Genomic DNA, 26658 nt, shown 5'->3' with positions numbered 1-26658 from the left:
AATTATTAAAAACCTCTGTTTTTTTGTGTGTTGTTTTTGGTCTTGGAAGCACAGTAAAATTTACTTGTTGTTTAGTGTTATTACTGCTTAAAATAACTTAAATTTGTAAGAAGCCACAAAAAATAAGTGTCATTAAGTTAAAATAAATGAGAAGACAAAAAACAAAAAAAAACCCAAAACAAAAAACCCTCTCAAAATTCCTCAACAGATGGGATGTGTGAGAACTAAGCCAGTTTTGGTTGAAAATATAATGCAAACCAGTAAATTTGTTATCATAATGGCAATTTCTACAAGCTATAATTAGTAATTCCTATTAATTATACAAACCTTGCAATGTGCAGAGGAGAAATGTATGTATAGATTACCATTTATACACACTTCTGATTTGCAATATATCTATTAAAAACTTGAGTATAAGTGTGGAGACCAATTCAGCATTTGAAAGCACTTCTTGCAGAGGTCTCAGGGTTATTTCCTGCACCCACACAGCAGCTCACAACTGTAACCCTAGCTCCTGGAGGCCCAGGATCACCTTCTGATTTCCTAGGGTACTTGAATGCGTGTGCATGCACAGACACACACACACACACACACACACACACACACACACACACACACACACAAATAAAAATCAAATGAATTTTATAAAAGAAAGTGTGAATTTGTGGAAAGTCTCTTGAACTTCAGAAGTTAAACATTTTCAAGATTCTGCTACAATGTGATTTTTTAATGGCTGATTAAATTTCCTTTATGATATGAACCGTAATTTATTAAAGTAATCTTTACCTGTAAGATATTTAAATTGTTTCTTCACATATCTAGAAGGTTTTTTTATGGTTGACATAGTCAAGTACTAACATATACATACAAATGTTAATATGCACACTTACATTTGAACTCAGAAATCATTTACCTGGTTAAAATCCCCATTAATCTAAGAGTCCCCACGCCTATGTCTAGAGACAGTCAGGCCTCACAATGGCATGGGAGTGTTCCTTCTGAGTTGAGTAGATGTGTTTGGATTATTATTTTATGTGACTAGATATGCTGACGTTTGCTAGGTCTGTGCATTTTCTGAATAGTGTTCTGCATACTGCTGTTGTCCTCATGGCCATGAAAGCAGCAAGTACAGTGACTCCAAGTTTGAAAATTACTAAGCAAGGTGAAGTTAGGCAGACTTTTTTTTTTTTTTTTTTTTTTTTTTTGGTTTTTTGAGACAGGGTTTTTCTGTGTAGTTTTGGAGCCTATCCTGGCACTCACTCTGGAGACCAGCTGGCCTCGAACTCACAGAGATCTGCCTGCCTCTGCCTCCTGAGCGCTGGGATTAAAGGCGTGTGCCACCATCGCCCAGCTAGGCAGACTTTTATAGAAGGAAATCACATTTATGAAAACAATCCCACTTACTGGTTTATAGGCTTTCTCACATAGTGGAAAGACAGTGGTTTGCTGTGATAAGTATGGTACAAGTGAAGGGCCTGCCATGCTTTAACTCTGTAATTAGTCCTCAAATGATTTTAAGTATTTGAAAGGCAAGCTATTCTGGCAATTCATCTCAACTTCATTTTATTTGGATCTGATTGCTGTGAAAATTGCCTGGGTTAAAAGTCTTTTTTTTTTTTTTTTCTTTCCCCTTAAGTGAAGCCTGATCCACCATTAGGCTTGCATATGGAAATCACAGATGATGGTAATTTAAAGATTTCTTGGGATAGTCCAACGGAGGCACTGTTTCCACTTCAATATCAAGTCAAATATTCAGAGAATACTACAGTTATAAGAGAGGTAAGTGTATTTTAGTAAAGAAAGTGAAATTTTGAGAAGCAATTAAAGAAACCTAAGTCTCCTAGAAATTACCCTTGCCTGCTAAATATGTCTGTGCTTTCTAGAGAGGATTGGATTATTTTGAATATTACATATTGAGATAATTTATAGACTCTACAGGAAATCCAGTTAAAAAATTTTAACATAACTTTTTTCATCTGTGTTCTTACTTGTTCATTGCTTAGTGTATTTACACACAGTGTGCATTTGTGCTGTGAAGTCAATCAGCATCCTCTTTCCATTGTGATAAAGTGTTTTCTGAGTGCCTATTGGTTGCCAGGAGCTATTCTAGATACAGCAAGATAAATTGTGATCAAAGAGGATGGGGAAAGATTGTAAGTGGAGGTTGGGGCATGCCTCATTAGGAGGGTGATATTTGAGCAAGGATTTGGAGGAGATGGCTCTGTTGGTATCTGGGGACCTGGATGCCAAGTAGGTGGAATAGCAGTGAAGAAAGCCAGTGTGACTGAGGCTGACAGTGAAAACTTCTGTGGCAGTAGACAGGAGTGGGTGGGGAGTAGGAGGTCACGAATGGCCTGTGGGGTCACATGAATGCATTCATAGCACAGAGTGAACCTAAGTGTTGCATCATTCCAAGGTAGAAATTGATCTTTTTAGAACTGTTACTTTTCTGAGGCCTTATTTTTGCAGAGAGAAGTTTGGGAACCCTTGATGTCCGGTGTGTTCATGCAGAGTTAAGGCTGCCATGAGTTACTTCCTCGTTAGCAAGTCAGAAATCACAGGACTGTACATATAAAGGTTCTGATATTGTTCTAGCATTAGTAAATCGGTAATCATAGGACTATAAAAGTGAAAGTCCTGATGTTGTTCTAGGCATGCCTTATGCTTTTCGTGATCTTTAACCTATGACCCCTTTCTTCCTCTCCCAGCCTTGAAGAGAGCAGGGAGTTCAACTGAAGCACATTATTGGAAAACCCAATGTACTGCACAAGCAGATCCTAGCTAGAGTTTGTTTTTTACAGGGTTTGGCTTTAGATGTCTTCCCTCCCTTCCGGTGTGGTGACTCATGCCCTGTAGTTCAGGGTCAGGATGTAGCCACCAGGGCCAGGATATCAGTATCCTTCATGTCCTTCTTTTTGTGCAGCTTTCCTCTCTAGGACCCTTACAGCCCCCTCTACACCTCTGTACATTGTTTTCTACCAGATGTGCGATGGATGGCAAAATGGCTACAAAATTCCCAATAACTTTGGCACCATTTCTCAAAAATCCTAAAGACCATATTGGCACTAGTATTCAGTTAATACTCATTAATTGTCACAATTATTTGATCTACAGGCTCTTTAATTTTTTATTGACAGTTACATTTGTTTTTCATTTGGTCATTGATTACTGTTTTAATTCTGTGGCCAGACGGTTCATCTGTAAGATTTATACTTCTTGGAGATTTGCCGAGGCTTACTTACCAGTTTTGGCAAACGTTCCTCACCAACTTGATGCTCTGATGTTTCAACATAACCTTTAACAGGCTGCTGAAGTTGTCTCAGCTCCATCCCTGCTGCTACACAGTGTGCTGCCTGGGTCTTCATATGAGGTTCAGGTGAGAACCAAGAGACTGGACGGCTCAGGAGTCTGGAGTGACTGGAGTTTGCCTCGAGTCTTTACCACACAAGGTAGGCCTTGTAAAAGTTTCTCTGGAAACATTCTCCCAGACTTTGGCTTCCTCCCATCAGCATATCATGGGCATATTCAATTTGTATTTCCCCCAGCAAGAGGGGGGAATAATATTAACATTTTATTTAGAGCTCTTTTTGGAGACAAGGTCTGTGTATATAGCTTAGGCTGATCTTAAATGCTGGAATTATAGACATGCATGCTTGTGCCTTGCTACATTTTACTCAAATCTTGAGCAGGCTAATTTGTTATTGCACCTGAATTCTTATGTATTTGCTTCCAAAACACCCTCTTATGGAGTTGTTTTTTTTTTAGTATCAGAAAGAGAAATATTTAAGCTGGGCATGGTGGCCCATGCCTATGAATTCCAGGATTCTGGAGCATGAGGATTATGAGTTTGAGGCCAGCCTGGACTACATAGCAGAATACTCCAAAGACATAAAAAGAAAATAATGTGAAATTTAATTTCCACTCTAAAAACCTAGTAGGGAATACCACTTATGTTGTTTAATGTATGTTTAGAATCCAAGTGTATTCATTTGAGATAGACATGTCAAACGCTTACTTTTAGAGGTGTGTGTGCACACATAAGTGTGTGTGTGTGTGTGTGGGGGTGCTTACAGAGGTCAGAGGTCAACTTTGGCTCTCTTTTTCTACCTTCGCCTTATTATTTGAGACAGGCTCTCTTCCTGAGCCTGGAGCTTGCTGATTCAGCTGTGCTAGCTGGCTGGGCAAACCCCTAGCATCCTTCTGTCACTGCTTCCCAGTGCTGAGATCACAGACTGTGCTCAGCTTTTGATGTGGTGCTGGGGATCTGAATTCAGGTTCTCAGGCTGCTGCTGCAAGCACTGCACTTACCAGGTCATCTCACTGCTTTTGGAATTTTCTGAGTCGAGTCTTCATACCTTCAGAGTTTTTTGTTGTTGCTGCTGCTCTGTGTATTTTTATTAGCTATTATTAATACAGGGAGAGGGGACGAAGAGCTCACAGGCAACACACAATTTCATGAAATGCATTACAGGGGAAAGAGAGTCTTGATGCATATATTCCTGAAAAGGATGGACCTCTAATTCCTGGTAGAGGGCATTTATACATGAAGACAGGCATGCATATCAGTGTTCCTTGATTAGGGAGCAGGTCAGTCGGTGGGACTAAAAGTGATCTCAAACCAGGTAGAGGAGCTACAGTTCCTAGAGGTGGGGCTTCAGGTAGGGATGGAGTGACCTGTGCTGGAGGGTGCTGGGGCTCCAGCAGTGCTGGAGCAGCAACAGCAGAGGCTGCTACAGTGTCTCTTACTTGTGCAGTCATCACCTGCTGGGATGGGCTCCAGCCACTTGGACAGGACCAGGTGATCCAGCAAGGGTCTGGGGATCAGGAACACCAGGTGCCCTTCTAACCCCAGGACCTCTTGTAGTGCTACCAAATAGCATCCGAGCAGTGCTAGTATCTTTAGAGTGGCCCCTCCACAAGAGTGGATACCATATTTTCCCTATGCATTGACACCAGACCCTAAAACTGTGTGTGTGTGTGTGTGTGTGTGTGTGTGTGTGTGTGTGTGTGTGTGTGTGTGTGTGTGTTTCCTTTCTCCCCTAACTCTGGCTATTTTGTTCAAACTTTGGTTTGAATCCTAGATTCATCATAACTCAGAGGATCAAATTTGTATTCATCTCAAAAGCCTTCAAGGTGTCAGTAAAGATGCAGCCATTTTGCCGGATACATCTCATTCTGTAGTCAGTGTGCTGCAATGTCTTGTGATTGTTTCCCATAGACTTGATTGCTCTTCCACTGTATATAGTGTCAGCAGTACAAAATGGATTTTATTCCTACATCAGGTTTTCCTACCAATAATGCAAGCTTGGTAGAAACTTTTCAAACTGTGGGTGGTTCCTGTTCTTTTCTTGGAGTCAGTTGCCCTGATACTCATAAGTGTTCCAACGACATGTTGGTATCAGCTAAGAATGCCCAATACAGCTCTGCCTGGAAATCCACCCTAGAGCTTCTTACTTCTGAGAACACTGTGGGCTCAGCTGACACTCTTGGATGCTCACTGAGGCTGTCCTGCATTTGACCTGGACTTCTACCTCTGGCACATGCGATGCAGCAGTCCTTTATAGGTGTGAGCGACCTCCTGGGCTCTCCATCTGGCTGCAGTGACTCATGTGTGTCTGGCATCCAGCCACCTCTCAAGGTTATTTTTAACATCAGAGAAACTGCAGTTTATTTACAGGTTCCTCAGGGAGGTGAGATGCAGCATCAGAGCCCTGAGAACCTTGTGCCATTTCCATCCCTGCCACCGTTGAGTTGTGACTTTAGGAAGACACTTAATTTTCCCTTGGTCGTCTGCCTACTCAGTTTTACTGTGGTTACCCAGAAATGGCAATGTCAAATACTGAGCACAGTTCATCTGCATCATTCAACAGATTCCCTTATCGATTACTTCGTATTGAAGGAGTGTTAATTAGTTAGAAAGCAAGTTGCATCAGTGTCTTAGAAGCATTGATTTTGGAGTCTGCCAGTTTATACAATGGCCATAATTATGATTTCTTTGGAGAGGTTCTTAACCTTTCTGTGCCTCAGTTTCCTTGTCTGTAACATCAAGATGTTTTTATGTGGATGGTTTTTATATAGTGAAATAACACAATGAAGTGCGTATTACAGCATCTGACTCCTAACAGGAGTGACAATCTGATACTATTTTTGTTTATGAATTCGAAGCCAATCTGTTCAGAATCCCAAGATCTAAAGAGATAGGAGGATCTCTTTAGATTGCATGGCACAAAGTAAGATCGCTCGAGAGAGCTAAACCAAGTTTTAAATAATTAGTTCAGCCTGGGAGACTCAGGGACCTGGCATGAGGAGATTTAGATGGTGATGTTATATCTTTATTCCTCAGATAACTTTCTACTGTCCCCATGTGTGTGATCAGAGTCTGATAATTCAGCTTCTGAATTTTTTGGTTGGTTCCTAAGGGAAACTGAATCTTCTATTATCGGGTCTTACTGACTAGCTGTGCTTTAGGAATCCCATGGGAGGAAGGAAAACCACAGTATCCCAGGTGGAGGCTTCTATGTGGTGCTGTGGGGTCAGGTCGGGAGGGAAGAGGGAAGCTGTGCAGAGGAAATAGAAGGCCCCCATGCCTACCTACACTGAAAGCCTGTCTTTATTAACCACTGGGCAATGTGCTTAGCCTCCATGGAAAGATGTTTCTTTCTTATCTTACTTCATAATTAAAATTTAAAACTTCCCCTTCAAGGAAAAGAGGCAGCGCTAAAAGAATCAATGTTGTTTTTCCAAGTTTGCTAAGATTCAAGACTGAATATAAATGCTTTTTAGAAACTCTGTATGATATACTGGTTTGTTGCATTTTGCCAAATATTTGATCTCCTTCAATTTAGGTCTTTAGATGGATATGCTTTTAGTTCTGTTTTTCTTTACAATGCATGTCTATCTGTAAGTTTATATTTGCTTGGTTTTTCAAATGCCAGCTCATATTTTGCATTCTTATATGAGATAGCTATGTGGAGGTCCCTGCAGGTGTCACACAGGGAAGTGAATTGCACACAAAGAGATAAGAATAAAAATCCAGTGATTGACTTTGTCAACCTGGATCAGACTTTGGGGCATCTAATACCAGGTGGTTCGTTGTCAGCATATTTAAAACAGTACAGTTTGGGAAAAGGCTTCCAGGCAACAATAATTCCAATTCCAGGTGCACAATAAAGCTTAAGATGTGGCTTCATAGAGACTCTTTACAAAATATGTGTGACCATGGGTGTGAGGGCCTAGAATCTAGTGTGGTCTCTGATCGGTGGCATAGAGGTCAGTAGGCCATAAAGTACTCAGACATATCCCCTAAGGATGGATAATGGTTAGGAAAAATCAGTCTGGGGAATTAGGGTGAGGTCTGTCCTTTCAGATAGCAAAAGGGTCAACAGGTTGTTAGGAACCTCCACGCTCAGCTTTCTGGATAGAATGAGGAGACACCCTTGTGTGATTAACTCTCCTGGTTCTCTTACACACACACACACACACACACACACACACACACACACACACACACACACACACCACTTTATCAATTAGCTTGTGCAACAGTCAATCATACAACTATCAATAGCTACATGCTTATTTTTCACTCAGGTGTATCTCTAGATTTCAGACATTCTGAACAGAAAACTATGAGGGGAAAAGTGAGTAAATAGCCACCTTCTAGTCAAAACTCCCTCCTTTAACTTAAGTTTAAAGGATGAAAATTTTATTTTTGCTCATACTTGAGGTTTTAATCTTTTAGGTTTTTAACCCTGTTGCTTTGAGCCTGTGCTAACACAGTACATCAGCAGTGGGATCCTGCAGGAGAAGAGATCTATTCAACTCACCACTGCCAGAAAGCAAAGAGATGAAGAAGGAGACTGGGTCCCAATGTCCCTATCAAGGGCACACTCTAAATGACCTGGCTCCTTCCACTGGACTGTCCCTCATGAAGGTTTTATAGATCCCAATAGCAGCACAGGTTGGTGTCCCAGCCTTTAGCTTATGGGCCTTTGGAGACGTTTAAAGATCATTGCCTGACAATCTCAGATGGCTTAGCTGCCTCTGAGGGCTAGTAGGTGAAGATTAAGAAAAAGAAACTTGGGGCTGGAGAGATGGCTCAGGAGTTAAGAACACTGGCTGTTCTTCCAGAGGTCCGGGGTTCAATTCCTAGCACCCACATGGCAGCTCACAACTGTCTATAACTCCAGTTCCAGGGAATCTGGCACCCTCAAAAAGACATACATGCAGGCAAAACACCTATACACATGAAATAAAATTTTTTAAAAAAGAAATTCACTATGTAAGAAACAAACTAAGACACTTGCAGTGGGAACAAAAACTAGTTCACTTAAGTAGTTCCCCTAAATATTTCTCTTTACAATATCATCCACTGTGTTGACATAATGGCTGGTGATGTGTGCTGAATCACAAATAATCTACGTAAGCAGGTTCCATGTTTTTCCTTTAAAGAAAATTCAGCACATCTGCTCCTAGAATGAAAAGTCCATTTTCTGGGCCTGGGATAAACACATTGTGAAAGAACTTTACCTAAAAATGGTCTCTATTCTTTTACCTAAAAATGGTCTATATTATTTTGAGTAATTGATAACATTAATATTGTCACTAGAAGATTTCCATTTTAATAAAATTCGTTAATTTTTAGCCATATAAAGAAAGTCATAACTGTCTTATTCCTCAAACTAAATTTTGCATAATACTTTTTAGGATGGTATTTGTGCTCTTTGGAAAATTAAGTATTCAGCATTTATTTCATATGTTTCATCAAGTTTTAGTATAGATTTATATATTGTCGCTTTTTATCTTCGGGTTAAAGCCTAGATTTAAGCATTTAATTAGTCACAAACCATATACATTTTAACTTTATTTCTCAATTAGACCTCACCAGGTGCATTTACTGTTGAACTAAAATACCTTGAAGTTTTAAAAACAATCTGTGAATGAAGAGCCTGAATTTATGACAGTTACTGTGTACATTTTTAGAAAATAAGAGTAACTCTGAGGTGTTGAGACAGTTCAGTGGTGAGGCTGTGGAGCACATCGAGTGTGTGACAGGCACAGGTCAGCAGTGAGTTCCATCCATGGGAAGGCTGCATGTCCTCCAGGCTGGGATTTTGCTGAGTCACGCCCATACTCTAGTGCTTCTGCCCAGTGCTATCCTACTTCTGTTTACTATAGATACACTCAGTGCAAATATCCAATGTGGGCGGTACATCCAAAACCATAGCAGTAAATTTAGCATATTACAGGGCCAACTATCCATTGCTTTACCTATTTATTAGAAACTTTCCTAAGTATGAAAAAACCAATAGCAACAACCTGCGTTCTGTCAAGACTTTGTATCTAGTGATCTGTGCTAAGAACACATGCTATGTTTCACTGATTCTCTTAATATTTTAAAATTGCATTTATTTTGCATGCACATATGTGCCATGATGTGCATGTTGAGATCAGAGAACAACTTGTAGGAGTCAATTCTTTCATTCTGTCTTGTCAGTCTTAGGGATTGAACTCAGGTCATTGGACTTTGTGGCAAGTACTTTTACCTTCTAAGCCATTTTACTGGCCCTTCTTTTTTCTTTAACATTCTTTTATTTACTTATTTTTGTATTTTCCCACATGTGTGCATTCAAATTTAGTAGTCTGGTAGGAAACGAATTGTTGTGGAAATAAATGATGTTCCATTTAGTTAATTTTGACTGTCACTTGGAAAATGGCAGTTGCTAATAGGCACAGTTTAGAAGCTTGTCATGATGTTCATGGAGGCTCTGTTTATTTGAGAGCAGGGACTACTGGGGCTGTAAAGGGCTGTCCACAGCACAACCAGTTTCTCGGTGCACTTATTTGATGTTGGCAGGGTAGCTAGGGATGTGGGAATCTCTTTGCTGTGGTACAGGCTGCTCACATGATGGTTTCTGTTTCCAGCTGAATGCCCACCTTTCTTTCTGTGTTACAGATGTCATATACTTTCCACCCAAAATTCTGACAAGTGTTGGCTCGAACGCTTCCTTCCATTGCATCTACAAAAAGGAAAACCAAATAATTTCCTCAAAACAGATAGTTTGGTGGATGAATCTAGCTGAGAAAATCCCTGAAATCCAGTATAGTGCTGTGAATGACCATGTTAGCAAAGTTATGTTTTCCAACTTGAAAGCCACCAGAACTCGGGGGAAGTTTGCCTACGATGCAGTGTACTGCTGCAGTGGGCAGGAGTGCCATCATCGCTACGCTGAGTTATATGTGATTGGTAAGAATCCCAAGGCCTTGTTCATTCTGTCCCACAAGATCACTTGTCACGGACTGTGTTAGAGTCCTATTAAAGATGTAAAGAAAATGCTTTTCATGGTGTTTGTACTTTATATTAATATTTTAATGTGTTTTAAATAGATGTCAATATCAATATATCATGTGAAACTGATGGGTACTTAACTAAAATGACTTGCAGATGGTCACCCAGCACAATCCAATCACTTGTGGGAAGCACTGTGCAGTTGAGGTATCACAGGTATGTATAGTGCTTCCTTCTTTGTTTTCCCCTGGGCACGGCACAGTTAAACTTTCCTTTAATCTATTACTATAGCAGAAATATGGTGATGGGAGATGTCCTTCTGAATGCTGTGAATATAAGTTTCTTTTATTGGCTGATGAATAAGGCTGTTTTGGCCAATGGACAGGCAGGATGTAGCCAGGCAAGAAATATAGTCAGGGCTACCAGACTAGGAGGATTCCTGGAGAGGAACGCAGAGAGTGAGTCTCAAAAGAGATGCTATGTAGCTACCAGAAAGATAGGATGATGTGTGGGCATTCTCCGGTAAGCCAAGACCACGTAGAGATACACAGATTAATAGAAATGGGTTAATAATTAAGAGAGAGCTAGTTAATAAGAAGTCTGAGTCATCTGCCAAACAATTTATAACTGTGTGTTTATTTGGGACTGAACGGCTGTAGGACCAGGTGGGACAGAAACCTCTGTCAACAATCTGGCACATTTTTCTCCCTGAGCAGAGATTTGAATACACCCTCCCTGGGGAGTGGATGGGGGATGGGATGGGGGGTTCGTTGGGGGGCATGGGAGGATGGGAGGGAGAGGGAACTGGGATTGATTTTTAAAATAAGATTGTTTCTAATTTAAATAAAATTGATATAAAAAAGAAAACTTGTAAGGAATTACATAAATTATATTGTTTTAACCTCATATTATCATGTTTGCCAACTGTTTCCTGGGATTGCATTTTGACTCTTGAGTGACATGCAAGGAAGGCAAGAGACTTATTCCCTATGCAGTGTATTTGGGTGCAGTAAATGAGCTAAATAGGCTTTGCAAAAAAGTTGAATGTCATTTGGCCAAAGGTCAGTATTTTAGTAAAAAGGCAAAGGGACCAGATTCTACAAGATGTGACTTTTTTAGAATGAAGTGAATTAAGTTGGGAAGCAAACAGTAGTTAATGAGGGGTAATATGTTCTATTAAAGAGAATTGTGTGCTTATTTATTTTTACATTTCTTTGTATAAAATTTAAGACATCTCCATATAGTATTTCCCTTGTCTTGACAAAGTATGTGTCCTAAAATGAATCTCGCTATTGAGAAGAAAAACCCCTCCTTGTTTTTAAAGGATCCCGTGGTAGTCATCCAGTATGTTTACTACTCTTAAACTCTATGTTCTGATATTTAAATTTGTGTTGGAGAATCTTGGTTTGTACAGTGTGAAAAATTTTTATTTTTTAATTTTTATTTTTTATTTTTTAAATTTTTTAAAAATGTGAAAAAAATTTTAAATCTAAAATTTCAACTTGAAAAAACATATCTCTTCTCTCAAGTCCTGTGATCTGAACTCTGTCCCTCATGTTTAGTGTTGACTCTTCTGCAGTCCTGAAGAAAAAAAATAACAATCTGCATTTCTTAAATGGGAAAAAATTATTGCCTTTATCCTATGTGCTATGAATATTTTTAAATCAATTGAAAGTCTGTGATAGGCTGTTTTAATTATATATGTCTTTCCATGTGTTTCCGCATGCAAATATATGTTTGCTGAAGACCATTTTATAAGCCCTATGGCTCATTTAACATCCTAACATTCACAGGGTCATCATATAACCAACTATGAATACTTAGTGAGGTTTTGAGCCTCCCACGTGTTAATTTCCTTGTCTGTACGTGGAAAAAATGGTAGGATTCATATGGTTTCTAGGGCAATTAATGGCATTTCATTTCATTGGAATTAAGTAATAGTGTCTCCTAGGAAACATTCCAATGGAGTAATCAATAAATGGTTATTCCTTCATGATGATGAAGCTAATCATTCCAAGTTAGACCTTCACCACTGTGTTTCTGCACTGCTATTTTCTATCCTCTGTCATTGTATTTCTCACTCACCATTAATAATCTGAACACACACACTGATAACCTTGAGGAGAAAATACAAAGATTTTAGTGTTTTCATTTTCTTTCTCATTTTCATCCCTGTAGAGAGAGTAGTCAGAACTTTTAGTCACTTAAACACCGTTTTAGGAGCAAACAGTGTCAGAAGAACCATTTCAAAGAGAAGAAACACTTTGTTTTCTGTGAGGAAGTAGGTTGGTTGAAACTCCTAATGTTTAAAATAATTCATTTCTGAGAAAATTAGTAATATATTTCATTACCATTCATGTATGGATCAGGATTTGGTGTTATTTTAATTACATCAGTTTGGTGTAGAAAGTGTTAGGGCACTGTCAATCAAGTCAAATATACTCACTTTTTGTTGGAATTTAATCCACTGTTTAAGGCAAAAAAGAATCTGCTTTCCCCCCACCCCAGGAGTACCCCCAGCCCTACTTTTGATCCTTCTGCTACAATTGTGTCACTGATGCAAGCCTCTAGTATGGGGTCCCTTCCCTTAAGAAAACCTGTATTTCAAAAAAAAAAAAAAAAAAAAACAACAACTTACATTTTGATTCATAACAGTAGCAAAATTACAGTTATGAACTAGCAATAAAATAATGTTATGGTTGGGGGATTACCACAACATGAAAGACTGTTTTAAAGGGTCGAAGCACTAGGAAGGCTGAGAACACTGGGCTAGTGTGACCATTGCAGTCCTGCAGCTCTGTTGCTAATTTGCCTTCTTGTCTGCTCTTTCCATTGCTTTTACTACTCATTGCCTATCCAATGTTTTTATAGTTACTGTTTCTGTGGAAAGAATAAGATCTGGAGAGAGCTAGGAGCTCAAGAGTGCCTTCCTGATAAAAACATCAATTTTTAGACACAGAACACTGTCTTTTTTGAATAACAAATCTGAGTTCTAAAATGTCTTCTTCCTCTTATTAGTACTGCGTATTAACTGGCTATTTTTTTCAAATGTCTTTTAAGGAGCAGCTTGTATTGTTCCGATAGCCCATCTATTCACCCTGCATCTGAGCCCAAAAGCTGCGTCTTGCAGAGGGATGGCTTTTATGAATGTGTTTTCCAGCCAATCTTTCTATTATCTGGCTACACAATGTGGATCAGGATCAACCATTCTTTAGGTTCACTTGAGTCTCCACCAACGTGTGTCCTTCCTGACTCTGTAGGTACGTCACATGGTGTTGTGTATTTTCATTAGATTTGGATGCCATTTTCTACTCACACTGGATTTTGAAGGAAAAAAAATGATTTTGTTTATGGAGGAATTTAACAATTGGCCTTAGGAAGCTTTCTAGTTTTGAGTTTTTATTGCTATTTTGAGTTTATTTTTTATATTACTTGTAGCATGATTGTTTATAAATATGGATAATAGAGTTATAACAGTTGGATATTTCCACTGTTTCCACTTGATGAGTTGCATGTGTCATTGTGAGTGCAATTTTATGAGGTTTTCATAAAATATAAAGTATCCCTCCAGTGTAATTCTAAAAGCATTTGCTATTTTAATCTGAAAGTTTCATTTGAGTAATCTAAAGGCTTTATAAGCTGAGTAATAATATTTCAAGACTTTAATTTGTAAGGCTGGGTAAGAGGCATTTGAAATGTTAAATAAAGGAAGTGAACACAATAGACAAAGATGATGAGATCTGTAATAATATTCACAGATTTTAACAAGTATCTTGAGATACTTGAGACATTCAATGTATTATTCCAAAGTTGCTATGAAATATTTGAAAAAATGACCCATTTCTTGTCATTTATTTTGTTATTATATGTTATTTTATTAGGAAATTACAAAAAGATCAGTATATATTTTCAGTTAATCAGGACACACTTGAAGTAGAATCTGTATTTTGTTAAATACAGGATGAACTCATTTTAACTATTAGTTCTGCTTTCCTATGTAAATGTCCAACAGGTTGATTATCTCTTCATTTGCACAATTCCATTGTGTTTTTACTGCAATTGGTACTTTTCTGTTACTTAATCTTTTAGGCTAATAAAGGGCCATGAACAGTCACACACAACATGAAGTCAGCAAAATGTTATCTGGTTAACATTGGGTGTTTTGCTTTTCAAAACTAAAAGAATTTAAATCAGACTCATGCTGCCTTAGGGAGAGAGCAATGTGGAAATTAAGCTTTGGGATGTAAATCTCAGCTCCACCTCTTCCTAGCTTTTAAAACTTGGATTAAGCCCACAAACATTCTGTATCACCCATCAACTGTGTGCAGCTCTTCATACTCCCTGATGTGTGCACCGCTGTGGGCAGTGTGTAGACTACCTCTTGGGTAGTCAGTGAATCCATCCGTGTGTCCCACTGAACCACAACCAAAGAATCAATTCTAATGTTGTCTCAAATGTGGACATTTCCTTTCTTGAAAAGAAATGGCCTTTCCCAGAGATGAAAGTTTGATCATCTTACTTAGTGGTGAATACTATCATACACTATGAGGAATTTAACGATCATGAGAAAAGATATACTAATGGCAAGTTCAAGGTGTTTTGTCCTGAATGGTCTAAAGTGCAAGTATTGATTGCTTAAATGATTAAAAAGTACCACTCAAACAAGAGGCCATGCTTTTAACACAGTAGTTGTTTTGAAAAGTGAGATTTAGAGGAGGAGAATGATGGCAGACACTCAGGTTGTGCCAGTCTGGGTATTCTTTGTTCCCTGTGAATCAGCAGAGTGTCCTGACTTACAGAGCTTGAGGGAAGCAACAGGTTTGGGGGTATACCACAAATGTTTACAGAAGGTTTACTATCTTCCCACACACAGCACCTTATGTCGCCCTGTTTGTGGTTTTTCAGTTTATGGGTTGGTGGGTTTCTTTCTATGCCCTTCAGCCCCTAGAGTTGTGTACTTCATGTTCCAGTCATGGGCCATCTCTCTTTAGATAGTTCAATGGGAGAGGTACCCATTAAAATAATTTCCAAGAAGAGGAGCCTCCTGGCCATCATCCCGGGCTCTACCTGGTGTTAACCTGTTAGATTGGATGCTGGCTCGTGGCAGCTGTGAGGGGAGCCAGTGGGATCTGAGATAGGAGAGAATGGTTTCAAGAAAAAAGTTTCTTACCAGCTGGTGTGAAAGTATAGTCTTTAAGCATTTTAATGCATTGCTATAGCAACTGAATCCATTGCTCCATTCAGGGGTATCACCCACAAGTAAAGACAACGTTGGTGTGGCACCGTGAAGTTCACGTGGTGTTGTGACACAATTAGGAGATCTAGAGGCATAAACTGTGCTAGAACTTTCAGGCTTTAGTACAATAAATCATATTTCCTTATTGTCTTATTTTTAGCAAAAATGGTCCTCCATGGGAAAAATTGATAGTGTTGGGCAAATGCGTGTTCGGGATGTAAGTCAAAATTAGGTTGAGAGCAACAACATAAGATGTTACAAAAAAAAAAAAAAAAGGTAGCTGGGTGTGGCACATGCCTTTAATCCCAGTACTAGGGAGGCAGAGGCAGGCAGATCTCTGTGAGTTCAAGACCAGCCTGGTCTATGTAGTGAGTTCTAGGCCAGCCAGGGCTACAAAGGGAGACCTTACTGAAAGAAAGGGGCAGGAAGGAGGGGAGAGAAGAGGAGAAGGAAAGAGAAACAAGATAATCATCGTTTATGCATTTCTATATTTTTATGTATTTCATCTTTAAACAGGTCTTTATTTTTTTTAAAAAAATCATGTTAAAAATAGTTTGTGATTCAAGTCACCTTTGCCTCTATTTTCTGCTAATTAAAGTCTGTTTTCTCAGATTATAGAAAGCAAGCTTCTAATGGCTCAGTCAGCAGGTATTCTCTGACCTTGCAAAGTGACACTGATAACATACTGCTGAGTTTTCCATTGTACCTCTTTGCTTACAAAGTAGAGATAATCCTTTTTTCTTATGTATTACACAAAGCTACAGGCACGAGCCAATGAATGAGAAAATTTTAAAAAGGATATTACTATATAAATATGATTAATACTATTTATATTTATATATGATAAGTATGATTAATAAATAATAAATAGTAATATGGTTAATACTGCTGTTTAAGTTACTATTACATTATATTATTTTTTTAAATTTTAAAATTTAAATTTTTAAAATTTTTTTAAATTTTTAAATTATTTTTTTAAATTTCTAGTAAAACCACTACCTCCATCTAGTGTGAAAGCAGAGATTACTACAAACACTGGATTATTGAAAATATCTTGGGAAAAGCCTGTCTTTCCAGAGAATAACCTTCATTTCCAGATTCGATATGGCTTAAATGGAAAAGAAATACAGTGGAAGGTACCTTTTACTTCTAATTGTTTTCTTCTCTGTCCTCTCTTCTTCTCTCCTTTCTCTCCCCCACCCCTCTGTAAATTGGAGTCACTCTGTAGCCCAGGCTGGCCTTCAACTTGTAGACCTCTGATGCTTTAGCCTCCAGAGTGCTGGGGCTAATAAGTGCTATTTAAATGTTTTATGAACACATATTAGTTATACTTTATAATGGGTTTCACTATGATATTTTCATATATATAATGTATTCTGATCATATTCACCTCCTCTTACCACCTCTTATCCCCCCACCACTGTTCCCTTCCTGTTCCTAGCCAGTCACCTTTCTCCATGTTTGGTAAGGATTTTTTCCACAGGAACATGGGCAGCTTATCAGTGGTTCTACCACTAAAGAAACTATCTCATCTTCCCCCAGCAACAGGGAAATCCTCAGGGAGAAGTGGGGGCCCTGTGAGCCCTTCTCCCTTCCATGACCAACTGTACACAGAGGTTTCTTTCCCACCCGCCAGTTCCTGAATAAATACTCAGAGACTTAATAGTAACTATAATTGTTTGGCTAATGGCTCAAGCATATTATTAACTAGCTCTTCCAACTTAAATTAACCCATTTCTATTAATTTATTTATTGCCATTAATTTATTTATTATGGCATTACCTCACATCTGCTTCTCTGGCAGCTGTATAGCATCTACCGGACTCCGCCTTCTTTCTCTCTGTATTTCTCTTTGGATTTCCCAACTGATTTTCTGCCTGGCCATTGGCCAAAACAGCTTTATTCATCATCCATTAAATATTAAAACACGTATTTGTAGCATATAGAAGGACATCCCGCAGCAACCAACCTCATACATGTCTTGTGTAGGTAATCACAACTGCTGAGAGTTAAACATGCAGCAGCATCTTATAATGTTTCAGAGTTTTGTTGTATCACATTGTCACTGGCATACAAATAGTACTCTCCTGTATCGTGTAATTGCTTTCATTACTTAGATCAATGGTTCTCAACCTATGGGTTGCAAACCTTTTCACAGGAGTCACATATCCTATAGTTACATTATGATTAATAACAGTAGCAAAATTACAGTTATAAAGTAGCAATAAAATAATTTTATGGTGGGGGGGTCACCACAACATGAGGGACTGTATTAAAGGGGTTACAATATTAGGAAGATTGAGAAGCACTGACTTAAATTGTAAAAGTTTAATCCTTGCAAGGAACAAAAATAGCATACTTGACAGGACATTTTCCCAATGAGCTGTTCATGAAACAGTGATTGCCTGGCTAAATAGGCTCAGGAAACTCTACCTCATTGTACCTTCCTGGTGTAGAGATGCAGTTTATGATATTTAAGATTTGGAGAAGGCCTTCACTGAAGAAACATATTGCATCCTTTGTTTCCACACTCACTTTTCAGGGACCCACATTTCATCTAAGCTTCTGATATCTTTCAGTATGTTCATCAATAGTACATTTTGAAAAAGACTACTTTTATTAAACAATCATAGAGTTGAGTGTGCATATGGGAAATTTTGTGTCAGTTTTTCAAGGCAGCTTGCTAAGATCGGAAATACAAGAAACCCTAATTCCATTGTTAGCACAATGACATCAGTTGTGGCGAATGTGAGTCTTATCCACTTGATTCTCTAGAAGGGACCCTGTCTGACTGCCATTTTTGAATTCTTGTCTTTGTGGTGGAGAGGATCAGATGGTAAGGATTAGCAGTAGGGCAAGAGTGTGTTTGGAATTGACCTTGCAAGTGCAATGAGTCAAAAATGGAAAGACCAGGTGTGGGAGGCAGCACTCCTCTGGCTGGCCTAACATCATGAGTTTCTGAAGTGAGAAAATACAGCATCACTCTATCTTAAGTTTGGAATAGTGTTAAGGTTTAAAATACAAGCACACTTCAGGACCCAAGGAGGCATACATATTGACAGTATGACTTCTGTTCCAGATGCATGAGGTATTTGATGCAAAATCAAAGTCTGTCAGCCTGCCGGTGCTGGACCTCTGTGCAGTCTATGTGGCACAGGTGCGCTGCAGGCGGTTGGATGGACTTGGGTACTGGAGTAACTGGAGCAGACCAGCCTACACACTTGTCATGGATGTAAAAGGTCTGTGAACACTTGTTACTGTTTCTTGAAAGTACAGAAGCATGTGCTTCAGATGTGACTGAAAACATTCCTTCCAAGAACATGTGTCCAACTTGGGCTCCCTGTCATTTTGCAGTTCCTATGAGAGGACCTGAATTTTGGAGAATAATGAATGGTGATATTACTAAAAAAGAGAAAAATGTCACCTTGCTTTGGAAGGTATTTCTAATTTCTATCTTTTATTTTATTCTGACGTTATGTTGTTCTATTCTTTGTTTATAACCCTGTCACTATTAATCTCACAAATGACCCCAAACCTTATGTTTTAATGCATTTTGGAGATGTGGTTGCTCAGAGCTAAGAATCTGGGGTTTTGACATAGTCAGGAGCCTTTATTATTGTCTTAGGTCAATTACAATTGTGCCATTGCTATTTTGGCAAGTCTTGGATTCTTTGGACTTCACATTTGGCATCTGTATCAGGGTAAGATTCCCAAATGATAATTAATGTTGCTTCAAGTCCACGATTTGATTGTGATTGAATCCTGAACAATGTAAACATGGCTTTGCCCTCACACTGTAAGCACGTAAGAAGTAAGAGAGGATTTGAGCTATGTGATGGCATAGGATAAGTGTTTTCTACAATGATGGATAATCAACTTGGAAATGCCAAAGCATCCATTCTTCTAAAGAGTGACTTCTTTCCCAAATAAATAATTTCAGGAGTAGGTATAAAGCTTATGACTTACTTAGGAATAAAATATACTAGGTAGGCCATGTTATGTTTATTATGTAAATGGGAAAGACTGTCAGGAGAATGAAGACATCATTGCAGTAAGGACTCTTCAGCTTCAACAGTAAGAAAGCAAATAGCCCAACGAAAATATAGACCAAATATCTGGTCTACATATCTAACCAAAGGTGACAGACCCACAGGAGACAAATAAAAACATGATAGGAGTCTTAGCATTGTTGGTCATTGTTGTGGATTTACAAAGTAAAACAACAGTGAGGTATAAGTCCATGTCTATTAGAATAGTTATTACTTTTCAAATTGCTGGTTGAGAATACAGAGCATCAAGAAACTTGGTTTGCTGCTCATGGAAATGCAAACTTGTGTAGCCTTGATGGACCATCGTGCTCATAGATGATTATCTGGGTGACTTGAAAACTTTCTCTACATGAAAACTTGCACATGAGTTATTCAGACCACTGTATTCATAATCGTTATTCCAAAGTGAGACTCTTCAGTTGACAGTGAAATGGTAGGCACACAACACTGCACATTTGCACATTAGGACAACAGATAAAAGTATCCAGATTTAAAAAAATCATAGACTGGAGGATTCGAGGATGAAAAACAGATTAGATTATGACCATCACAAGTGTATGAAATTACCTCACTGTGTAGGGCAAGGGAAAAGGCTTTAATTAACTTTGGAAATGAGTCTGATGTGTGGAAGATGTGAGACACTACATGAACACTTTGGAGTTGTGCATTTTTGCAGGGATGTAGGCTAGTAGTTATTACATCAGTGTATGTCTGTCTTGATGGAAAAATTGAGATGAGTGGGCCAGAGTACAGGTTTTTCACTGCTCTCTCAGGAGGCTCCAGACTAGCAAGAAAGTCAGCCATAATGGTTCTTGTAGTCATAGATTGGAGTTAGAGGTCAACATAAGCTCATTAAGGCATAGGTGGGCTCTTTCAGACATATTTAGATATGTATATTTACAGAGGCCAGTATACATGCATATATCCTTGATTTTGTAAGCTAAGAGGGCCTAAAAGTTAAGACTATTCAAGAGGAAAGAGTGTCTCAGTCAAAGAAATCAGGACCTGAGAGAAATGCTTACTTTGGGGCTGGGGCAGTAAATGTACAGGTGAGCCATGAGTATCTTTTAATATTCTTGATTCTTTGCTTATGATTAAAGAATAAATACTAACATATCAAAATGACATAGATTTTCAGATGAAATAAAACTTGTATTTCCTCATAGAAGTTTTGCTTACATCTTACTTCCACCCTACTACCCACAAGCTTGCACCCTCTGCAGAATACCTGCATCTGTGTGAATGTGTCTCTGCCATTTTTCAACTGGAGACACTTGTTCTGTCTGTGTTATAAAATTCAGCTCTTCATAGCTTTCTAAGGGATTGGCAGCATTTAATTTTCCCTGCAATAGGTAAAGGTGATTGCTTGGGAAGTGAAGGGGATCATTGGACTCTCTTTTTTTTGGCGGGGGTGAGACAGGGTTTCTCTGTGAAGCTTTGGAGCCTATCCTGGCACTCATTCTGTAGACCAGGCTGGCCTCGAACTCACAGAGATCTGCCTGCTTCTGCTTCCCGAGTGCTGGGATTAAAGGCGTGTGCCACAGATGCCCAGTGATTGTTGGACTCTTAAGAACAGAAGAACATGGAGCTGGATGGAATGGAATGTGTTGTACACAGGAATCTTTCATAACACAGTATAATATTTTATAGAAAGCCTTACGGCAGAAATGTCCAGGGCCACAAAGACTGCTCAGAGAGCCTCTGTTATTTGTTAACCTTCAAGGTTTCTGTTTTGTTTGCAAAAACTCTTCTTGCGGTAGCTAATCTTCCAAGCATATCCGGGGGAGAACAGTGGTAGATTTACTTGGGTTTACAAAGTGATGATGACTATCTGAGCCTTCTTGTTCCTTCCTAGAACCTGAGTAGTACCTTTGCTTGCTTGTTAGATGAGGAAACTTCTTACCAGTCTTTTTCTACATTTAGAGTAGAGATTCTTAGCATTTTCTATGTGTTCTTCATATTTTGAGTGTCCTGTGTTCTTACTTTATTGTCTTTAGTCTCTGGGTCTAAAGAAAAATGTAAAGAGGGGAAAATAATTTCCCTGTGCTGCACGACTCCTAGATATGTCCATGCCTACTGCATTGCTCAGTTTCAACTCCTGTTCCCACCCCAATGCCTTAACACTAGGTTGGGCAGTGCCTGCCTTTGTCTAACTCCGACTTCCTGGTGGGAATGTATAATCAGAATTCTATGAGCTCAGTTGTTATAAATGCTGTGGTCCATGTGCTAATTCATTTTTGTGTTTACTCCAGCCCCTGATGAAAAATGACTCCCTGTGCAGCGTGAGGAGGTATGTGGTGCAGCATAGTACTGCCCACAATGGGACGTGGTCAGAAGACGCGGGAGATCAGACCAATCTCACTTTCCTGTGGGCAGAACAAGCACATACCGTTACGGTTCTGGCCATCAATTCCATTGGTGCTTCCCTTGCAAATTTTAATCTAACATTTTCATGGCCAATGAGTAAAGGTAAAGATGCTGAGAAATGAAATAGTTTATTGCCCTATTTATTTATTTATTTTGAGTTTTCAAAGCAGGGTTTCTCTGTGTAGCTCTGGCTGTCTTGGAACTTACTCTGTAGACCAGACTGGCCTCGAACTCACAGAGAACTCCCTGAGTGCTGGAATTACAGGCATGTGCCACCACCACCTGGCTTATTTTATTTATTTCTATGGTGGGTCATACAGAATCCTACTATTATTATTATCATTATTATTTTAGCCTGACTGTTAAATTATGATGTAGCTTGATTGCATGACTTTTTGTGTAGCACTGCAGCTATATCATTCTTGCTCCTTCCCCTTCAATGCCTCCCATGTATCGCCTCTAAAATTCATTATCTAGTCTTTATATATATATATATATATATATATATATATATATGAGTCTATTATATTTATAGTCTATATATATAATATATATATATATATATATATATAAATGAGTCTAAATAGACTCATATATATATGAGTCTATTTAGCTTTGCTCATACGTACATGTGTTCAGGGATGACCACTTGGGATTGGGATTAGTTAACCTGTGCAGGAGCTCATTCATGGAGGAGACTGATTCTTCTTCTCTGAGTATCCACTGATTTTCTGCAGCTCTTCCTCTAGGGGTGGGTGTGAGGGCCTCAGAACTGGCACAGAACACAGCCAGATACCAAGTTCTCAGCACAAAGGAGATTCAGTACCCCAGAAGGATAAGTGGGGACCAGAAGGCTGCCTCTGGATGGACAAAGATATTAACAGGTGACTCTGCAGGAGTGGTTTTTAAGGAGAAAAGGGGGAAGTCTGGTAGGATGAGTTGGTAAGCTCTGGTTGGACATGTTAGTCAGTGTAGCCAAATAATAAATCTTGTTTTGCTGGATCTTGGTGTTTGGATAGCTGGACCTTGGAGTTTTAGTCAGGCATAAGGAAGTGGCCAAATAGAGGAATTTAGAAAGTGCTGTGAACTTTAAAGAAGGGATAGGACATATTCAAACCATAATCAAAGACTTCATGAAATAAGTGACGCTTGGATAGGTTAGTAGGTGGGTAGAGACACCAGAAATGAGTATTTTTTCCATTTAAAATGAAATGGTATCTTTTATACAAAACACAGATTTTATGCTCCTATTGAGGGTGGCTCTTGGGACAGCAAGGTGGCCCTGTAGATAAAGGCACCAGCCACCAAGCCTGATAACTGAGTTAGATCCCTGAGAGCCTACAAGGTGGAAGGGGAGAACCAATTTCCACAAGTTGCCCGACATCCATACATACTCTGGCATGTTGCATCCTCCCAATTAATTAACTTTAAAATATATTTTATAGGGCTGGAGAGATGGCTCAGTGGTTAAGAATACTAGCTGGTCTTCCAGAGGTCCTGAGTTCAATTCCCAGCAAACACATGATGGCTCACAGCTATCAGTAATGAGACCTGATGCCCTCTTCTGGCCTGCAGGCAGACATGCAGATAGCCCACTCTATACATAATAAATAAATAAATCTTTAAAAAATAGTGTTGTGTTCTAAGGAAAAATATATTAGTATGTGTGTATCTTTGTGAGTGTATGCATTTGTGATGTATATTTATGGGCACACATATTATAGCATGTGTATGGAGATTGGAGCACAACGTAGTGCAGGTGATTTCACCCTTCACCTTTACGTGGGACCTGGAGATTGACATAGGGTCTCATTATGTGGCTCTGGCTGGCCTGGAACTCACTATATAGATCAGTCTAGTCTTGAACACATAGAGATCTGATTTTCTTTCTACCCCTCAATGCTAGGATTGAAGGCATATGCCTCCATGCCTGGCCAGGAATATGATTTTTTTTTTTCTGAAAGAAAGTAAACAGGAACTTGATTTTGGGTTGAGGGTAGAGAAACCATCCTGAGGCAATGGCATTGATTAGGAATCAAATTTCTTCTCCCAGCTTTAGGGTGGGGAAGTTTTAGCTTCCAACAGATGCACACCTGATCAAGTTTTCATGGCTCAGGGGAAGAGATGAATGAAGACCAGGGTGGCTTCTGCATGGAGAAACAGACACAGCAGAAAGTGGGTTGAGACATGGCTTGTGGGGCCATGTAGGCAGATAGGAATGGCCTCCTCAGATGTGCAAGTCTACCAAGGCTTCTGGAAGGGACTCTGCTGAGGGCAGTTTCTGAAAGTGTCACTCACCAGTGGGAGAGAAGTGTGTGGGAATCAGAGACTATGGTCAATAGGCTTGTGTGTGATTCCAGCAGAGAACAGTTTTGACCCTGCCAAAATTCCATTTTTAGGTCTGAGGTAGAATCGCTTTTCTTCTCCACATCATAAGCTCCTGAACTCTGCTTGTATGAGCTCCACAACATTCGTATAAATTGTCTGCCTGCTCTACCTTGTCCCTTCATCTGGGTTATTTCTCAAGGCAGTTAGTAAATTTTTATTACTCTCAAATTTAAAATAAATTCCTCCTCTTCCCCTCAGTGAGTGCCGTGCAGTCACTGAGTGCTTACCCCCTGAGCAGCAGCTGTGTGATCCTTTCCTGGACTCTGTCACCTGGTGATTACAATCTAATATACCTGGTTATTGAATGGAAGAATCTTAATGAAGATGATGGAATCAAGTGGCTTAAAATCCCTTCGAATGTTAAGAAGTATTATATCCATGGTATGTTTACAGTACTTTTCAGGGGTTAGTATGACACTACAGATTGGGAATTTAGATAATAAAGTGGTTAATGACAACCTCAAAATGCACCCACCAAGTGCTGCCAACTGAATTATAGTCGTGTTGTCTAGCCAGAATGTTTGCTATATCTCTGTGAGCATTTTTCTTTTATGTTTTACACAGATGCAATCAGATGTCCTAAACCTTCTCCCCAACCCTTTCTGTCAGAATATGTGATGATCGTATAGCCTTTTATTCTAAAGTGTTCCTAAGGTATTTATTTAGTTGAGTTCATGTTGCTTCCATCTTACTCTGAATGTCTTCTATGGTCTAATGCCAACCCCCCACCACCCACTCAGTACCCAATTATAATGCCACTAAGCAGTGAGTAGAAGGGCTATACTGGAAGTCTGAGGGCTTTGAATCTCTTGATCTAGGTCAGTGTAATCCTTCCAAGTGTGGCCAGTTACCCTGGGAGGTAAGTGTATAGAACAGTGACAGCTCCAGCAGAGCCAGAAGGCTGCCCCCATTTTACACCAGCTAGAGAAGCCATACCTTCTTTTCATCCCAACACCTAGAGTTTAGCTCCAGTTCATTATCACTGCTGTAGGTAGTTGCTCTGTCCTATAATTCAGAGGGATGAGGAATGTAGGCTTCTCAGAGCTCTGCCTCTTACAAGCTTCCTGGTCATATGTCACTATCATCTGTGAGAATCTTTGCTAGATCCGTCTTGAACATTGCTATGGGGATCAGCACTCCCCACGTTATTGGGATCCCCAGATAGAACAAGAGAACTCCTCAGTCTCCTCCCCATTGTTTGTGACTTCTGCAAGCCACTTTGAGTGGGAAAACTAAGTAAGCTAAGTTCATATAGGAAGAGACTCTTCCCTACCCTGAGGATGATGGGAGAAGGGAGAACACGCTATCCCGGAGTAGAAAATTTAGGAACAAAAGAGAAAATGTATTGAACTTGAACAGACTTGACTCTCATTGGAGCCTGTCCTTGGAAAAACAGTCACTTGTGTCTGAGGAAGAGTTTTGAAAACTCATTTGAAAGTCAACATTATCACTAACAAACTTATAGTGTTTGGGTTATTTCTGAAATCCCTTCGCCATCCTTATATAATTAGGTGTGTTGGGACAGTTTTTTGATATAGGTTTCATTCTTAGTTAACGTGAACTTTTACTGTTTCTTTTTCTTTTCAGATAATTTTATTCCCATTGAAAAATATCAATTTAGTCTTTATCCAGTATTTTTGGAAGGAGTTGGAAAACCAAAGATAATTAATGGTTTCACCCAAGGTAAAACAAACAAACAAACAAAAACCCTTGTATTTTCTTTGTTTACAAAAGTATTTGTGGATGTTGGTGGCATACGCCTTTAAACCCAGCCCTTGGGAGGCAGAAGCAGGTGGAGAAGCAGGTGGATCCCTGTGAGTTCAAGACTAGCCTGGTCTACAAGAGCTAGTTCAGGACAGGCTGTAAAGCTACACAGAGAAACCCTGCCTCAAAAAATCAAAAAAAAAAAAAAAAGAGTATTTGTGTGTGATGTATGTGCTAGTATGATGCTGTGTATATGTACCCCACACCCAAGTGGAAGCTCAGGATAGCCCTTGAGACCCTGTCCTTCTACTCCAGATTTGGGGGATTGAACTCAGGTTATTAAACTTGCATGGTAAATGCTTTCCCCTGCCCTACTTTCCTTTCTCCATCTGCTCCCTAGCTTATGCTGTCGCTGAATTGATTTCTTCCTCATAGGATCATGGAAGAGCTAGAGTTTTACCTAGATGTGCCCATTGTGCCATTCAAAGAAAAAAATTTTTTGTCTGAAACAAGATAGTTAAACTCAATGGATACATTCTGTTTGGATTACTACACTTACCCATATTTAACCTTTTTGTTTTTAAGTTGTTAAATCCAAGCAACCCAATAATGCAGTTTCAAAAGAG

The 26658-nt window shown here is 39.2% G+C and overlaps 1 protein-coding gene across 1 annotated transcript in view; it reads left to right on the top strand.

Annotated features, from left to right (window-relative positions):
- The window catches only part of Lepr (leptin receptor), a 61271-nt gene that overhangs the window by 19589 nt on the left and 15024 nt on the right, over positions 1-26658 (top strand). Inside the window, exons 5-15 of the mRNA XM_035438951.1 lie at positions 1637-1779; positions 3305-3449; positions 9956-10246; positions 10387-10504; positions 13349-13548; positions 16512-16660; positions 18604-18763; positions 18879-18961; positions 21826-22042; positions 24527-24709; positions 25916-26011. Of these exons, the coding sequence (XP_035294842.1) occupies positions 1637-1779; positions 3305-3449; positions 9956-10246; positions 10387-10504; positions 13349-13548; positions 16512-16660; positions 18604-18763; positions 18879-18961; positions 21826-22042; positions 24527-24709; positions 25916-26011 (1785 nt within the window). The remainder of the gene's footprint in view (positions 1-1636; positions 1780-3304; positions 3450-9955; positions 10247-10386; positions 10505-13348; positions 13549-16511; positions 16661-18603; positions 18764-18878; positions 18962-21825; positions 22043-24526; positions 24710-25915; positions 26012-26658) is intronic.

This window comes from Cricetulus griseus, chromosome 2 (assembly GCF_003668045.3).
Source record: "Cricetulus griseus strain 17A/GY chromosome 2, alternate assembly CriGri-PICRH-1.0, whole genome shotgun sequence".
Taxonomy (NCBI): Eukaryota; Metazoa; Chordata; class Mammalia; order Rodentia; family Cricetidae; genus Cricetulus; species Cricetulus griseus.
Note: the sequence above shows the minus strand (reverse complement) of the source record. Positions and strands in the feature narration are given on the sequence as shown.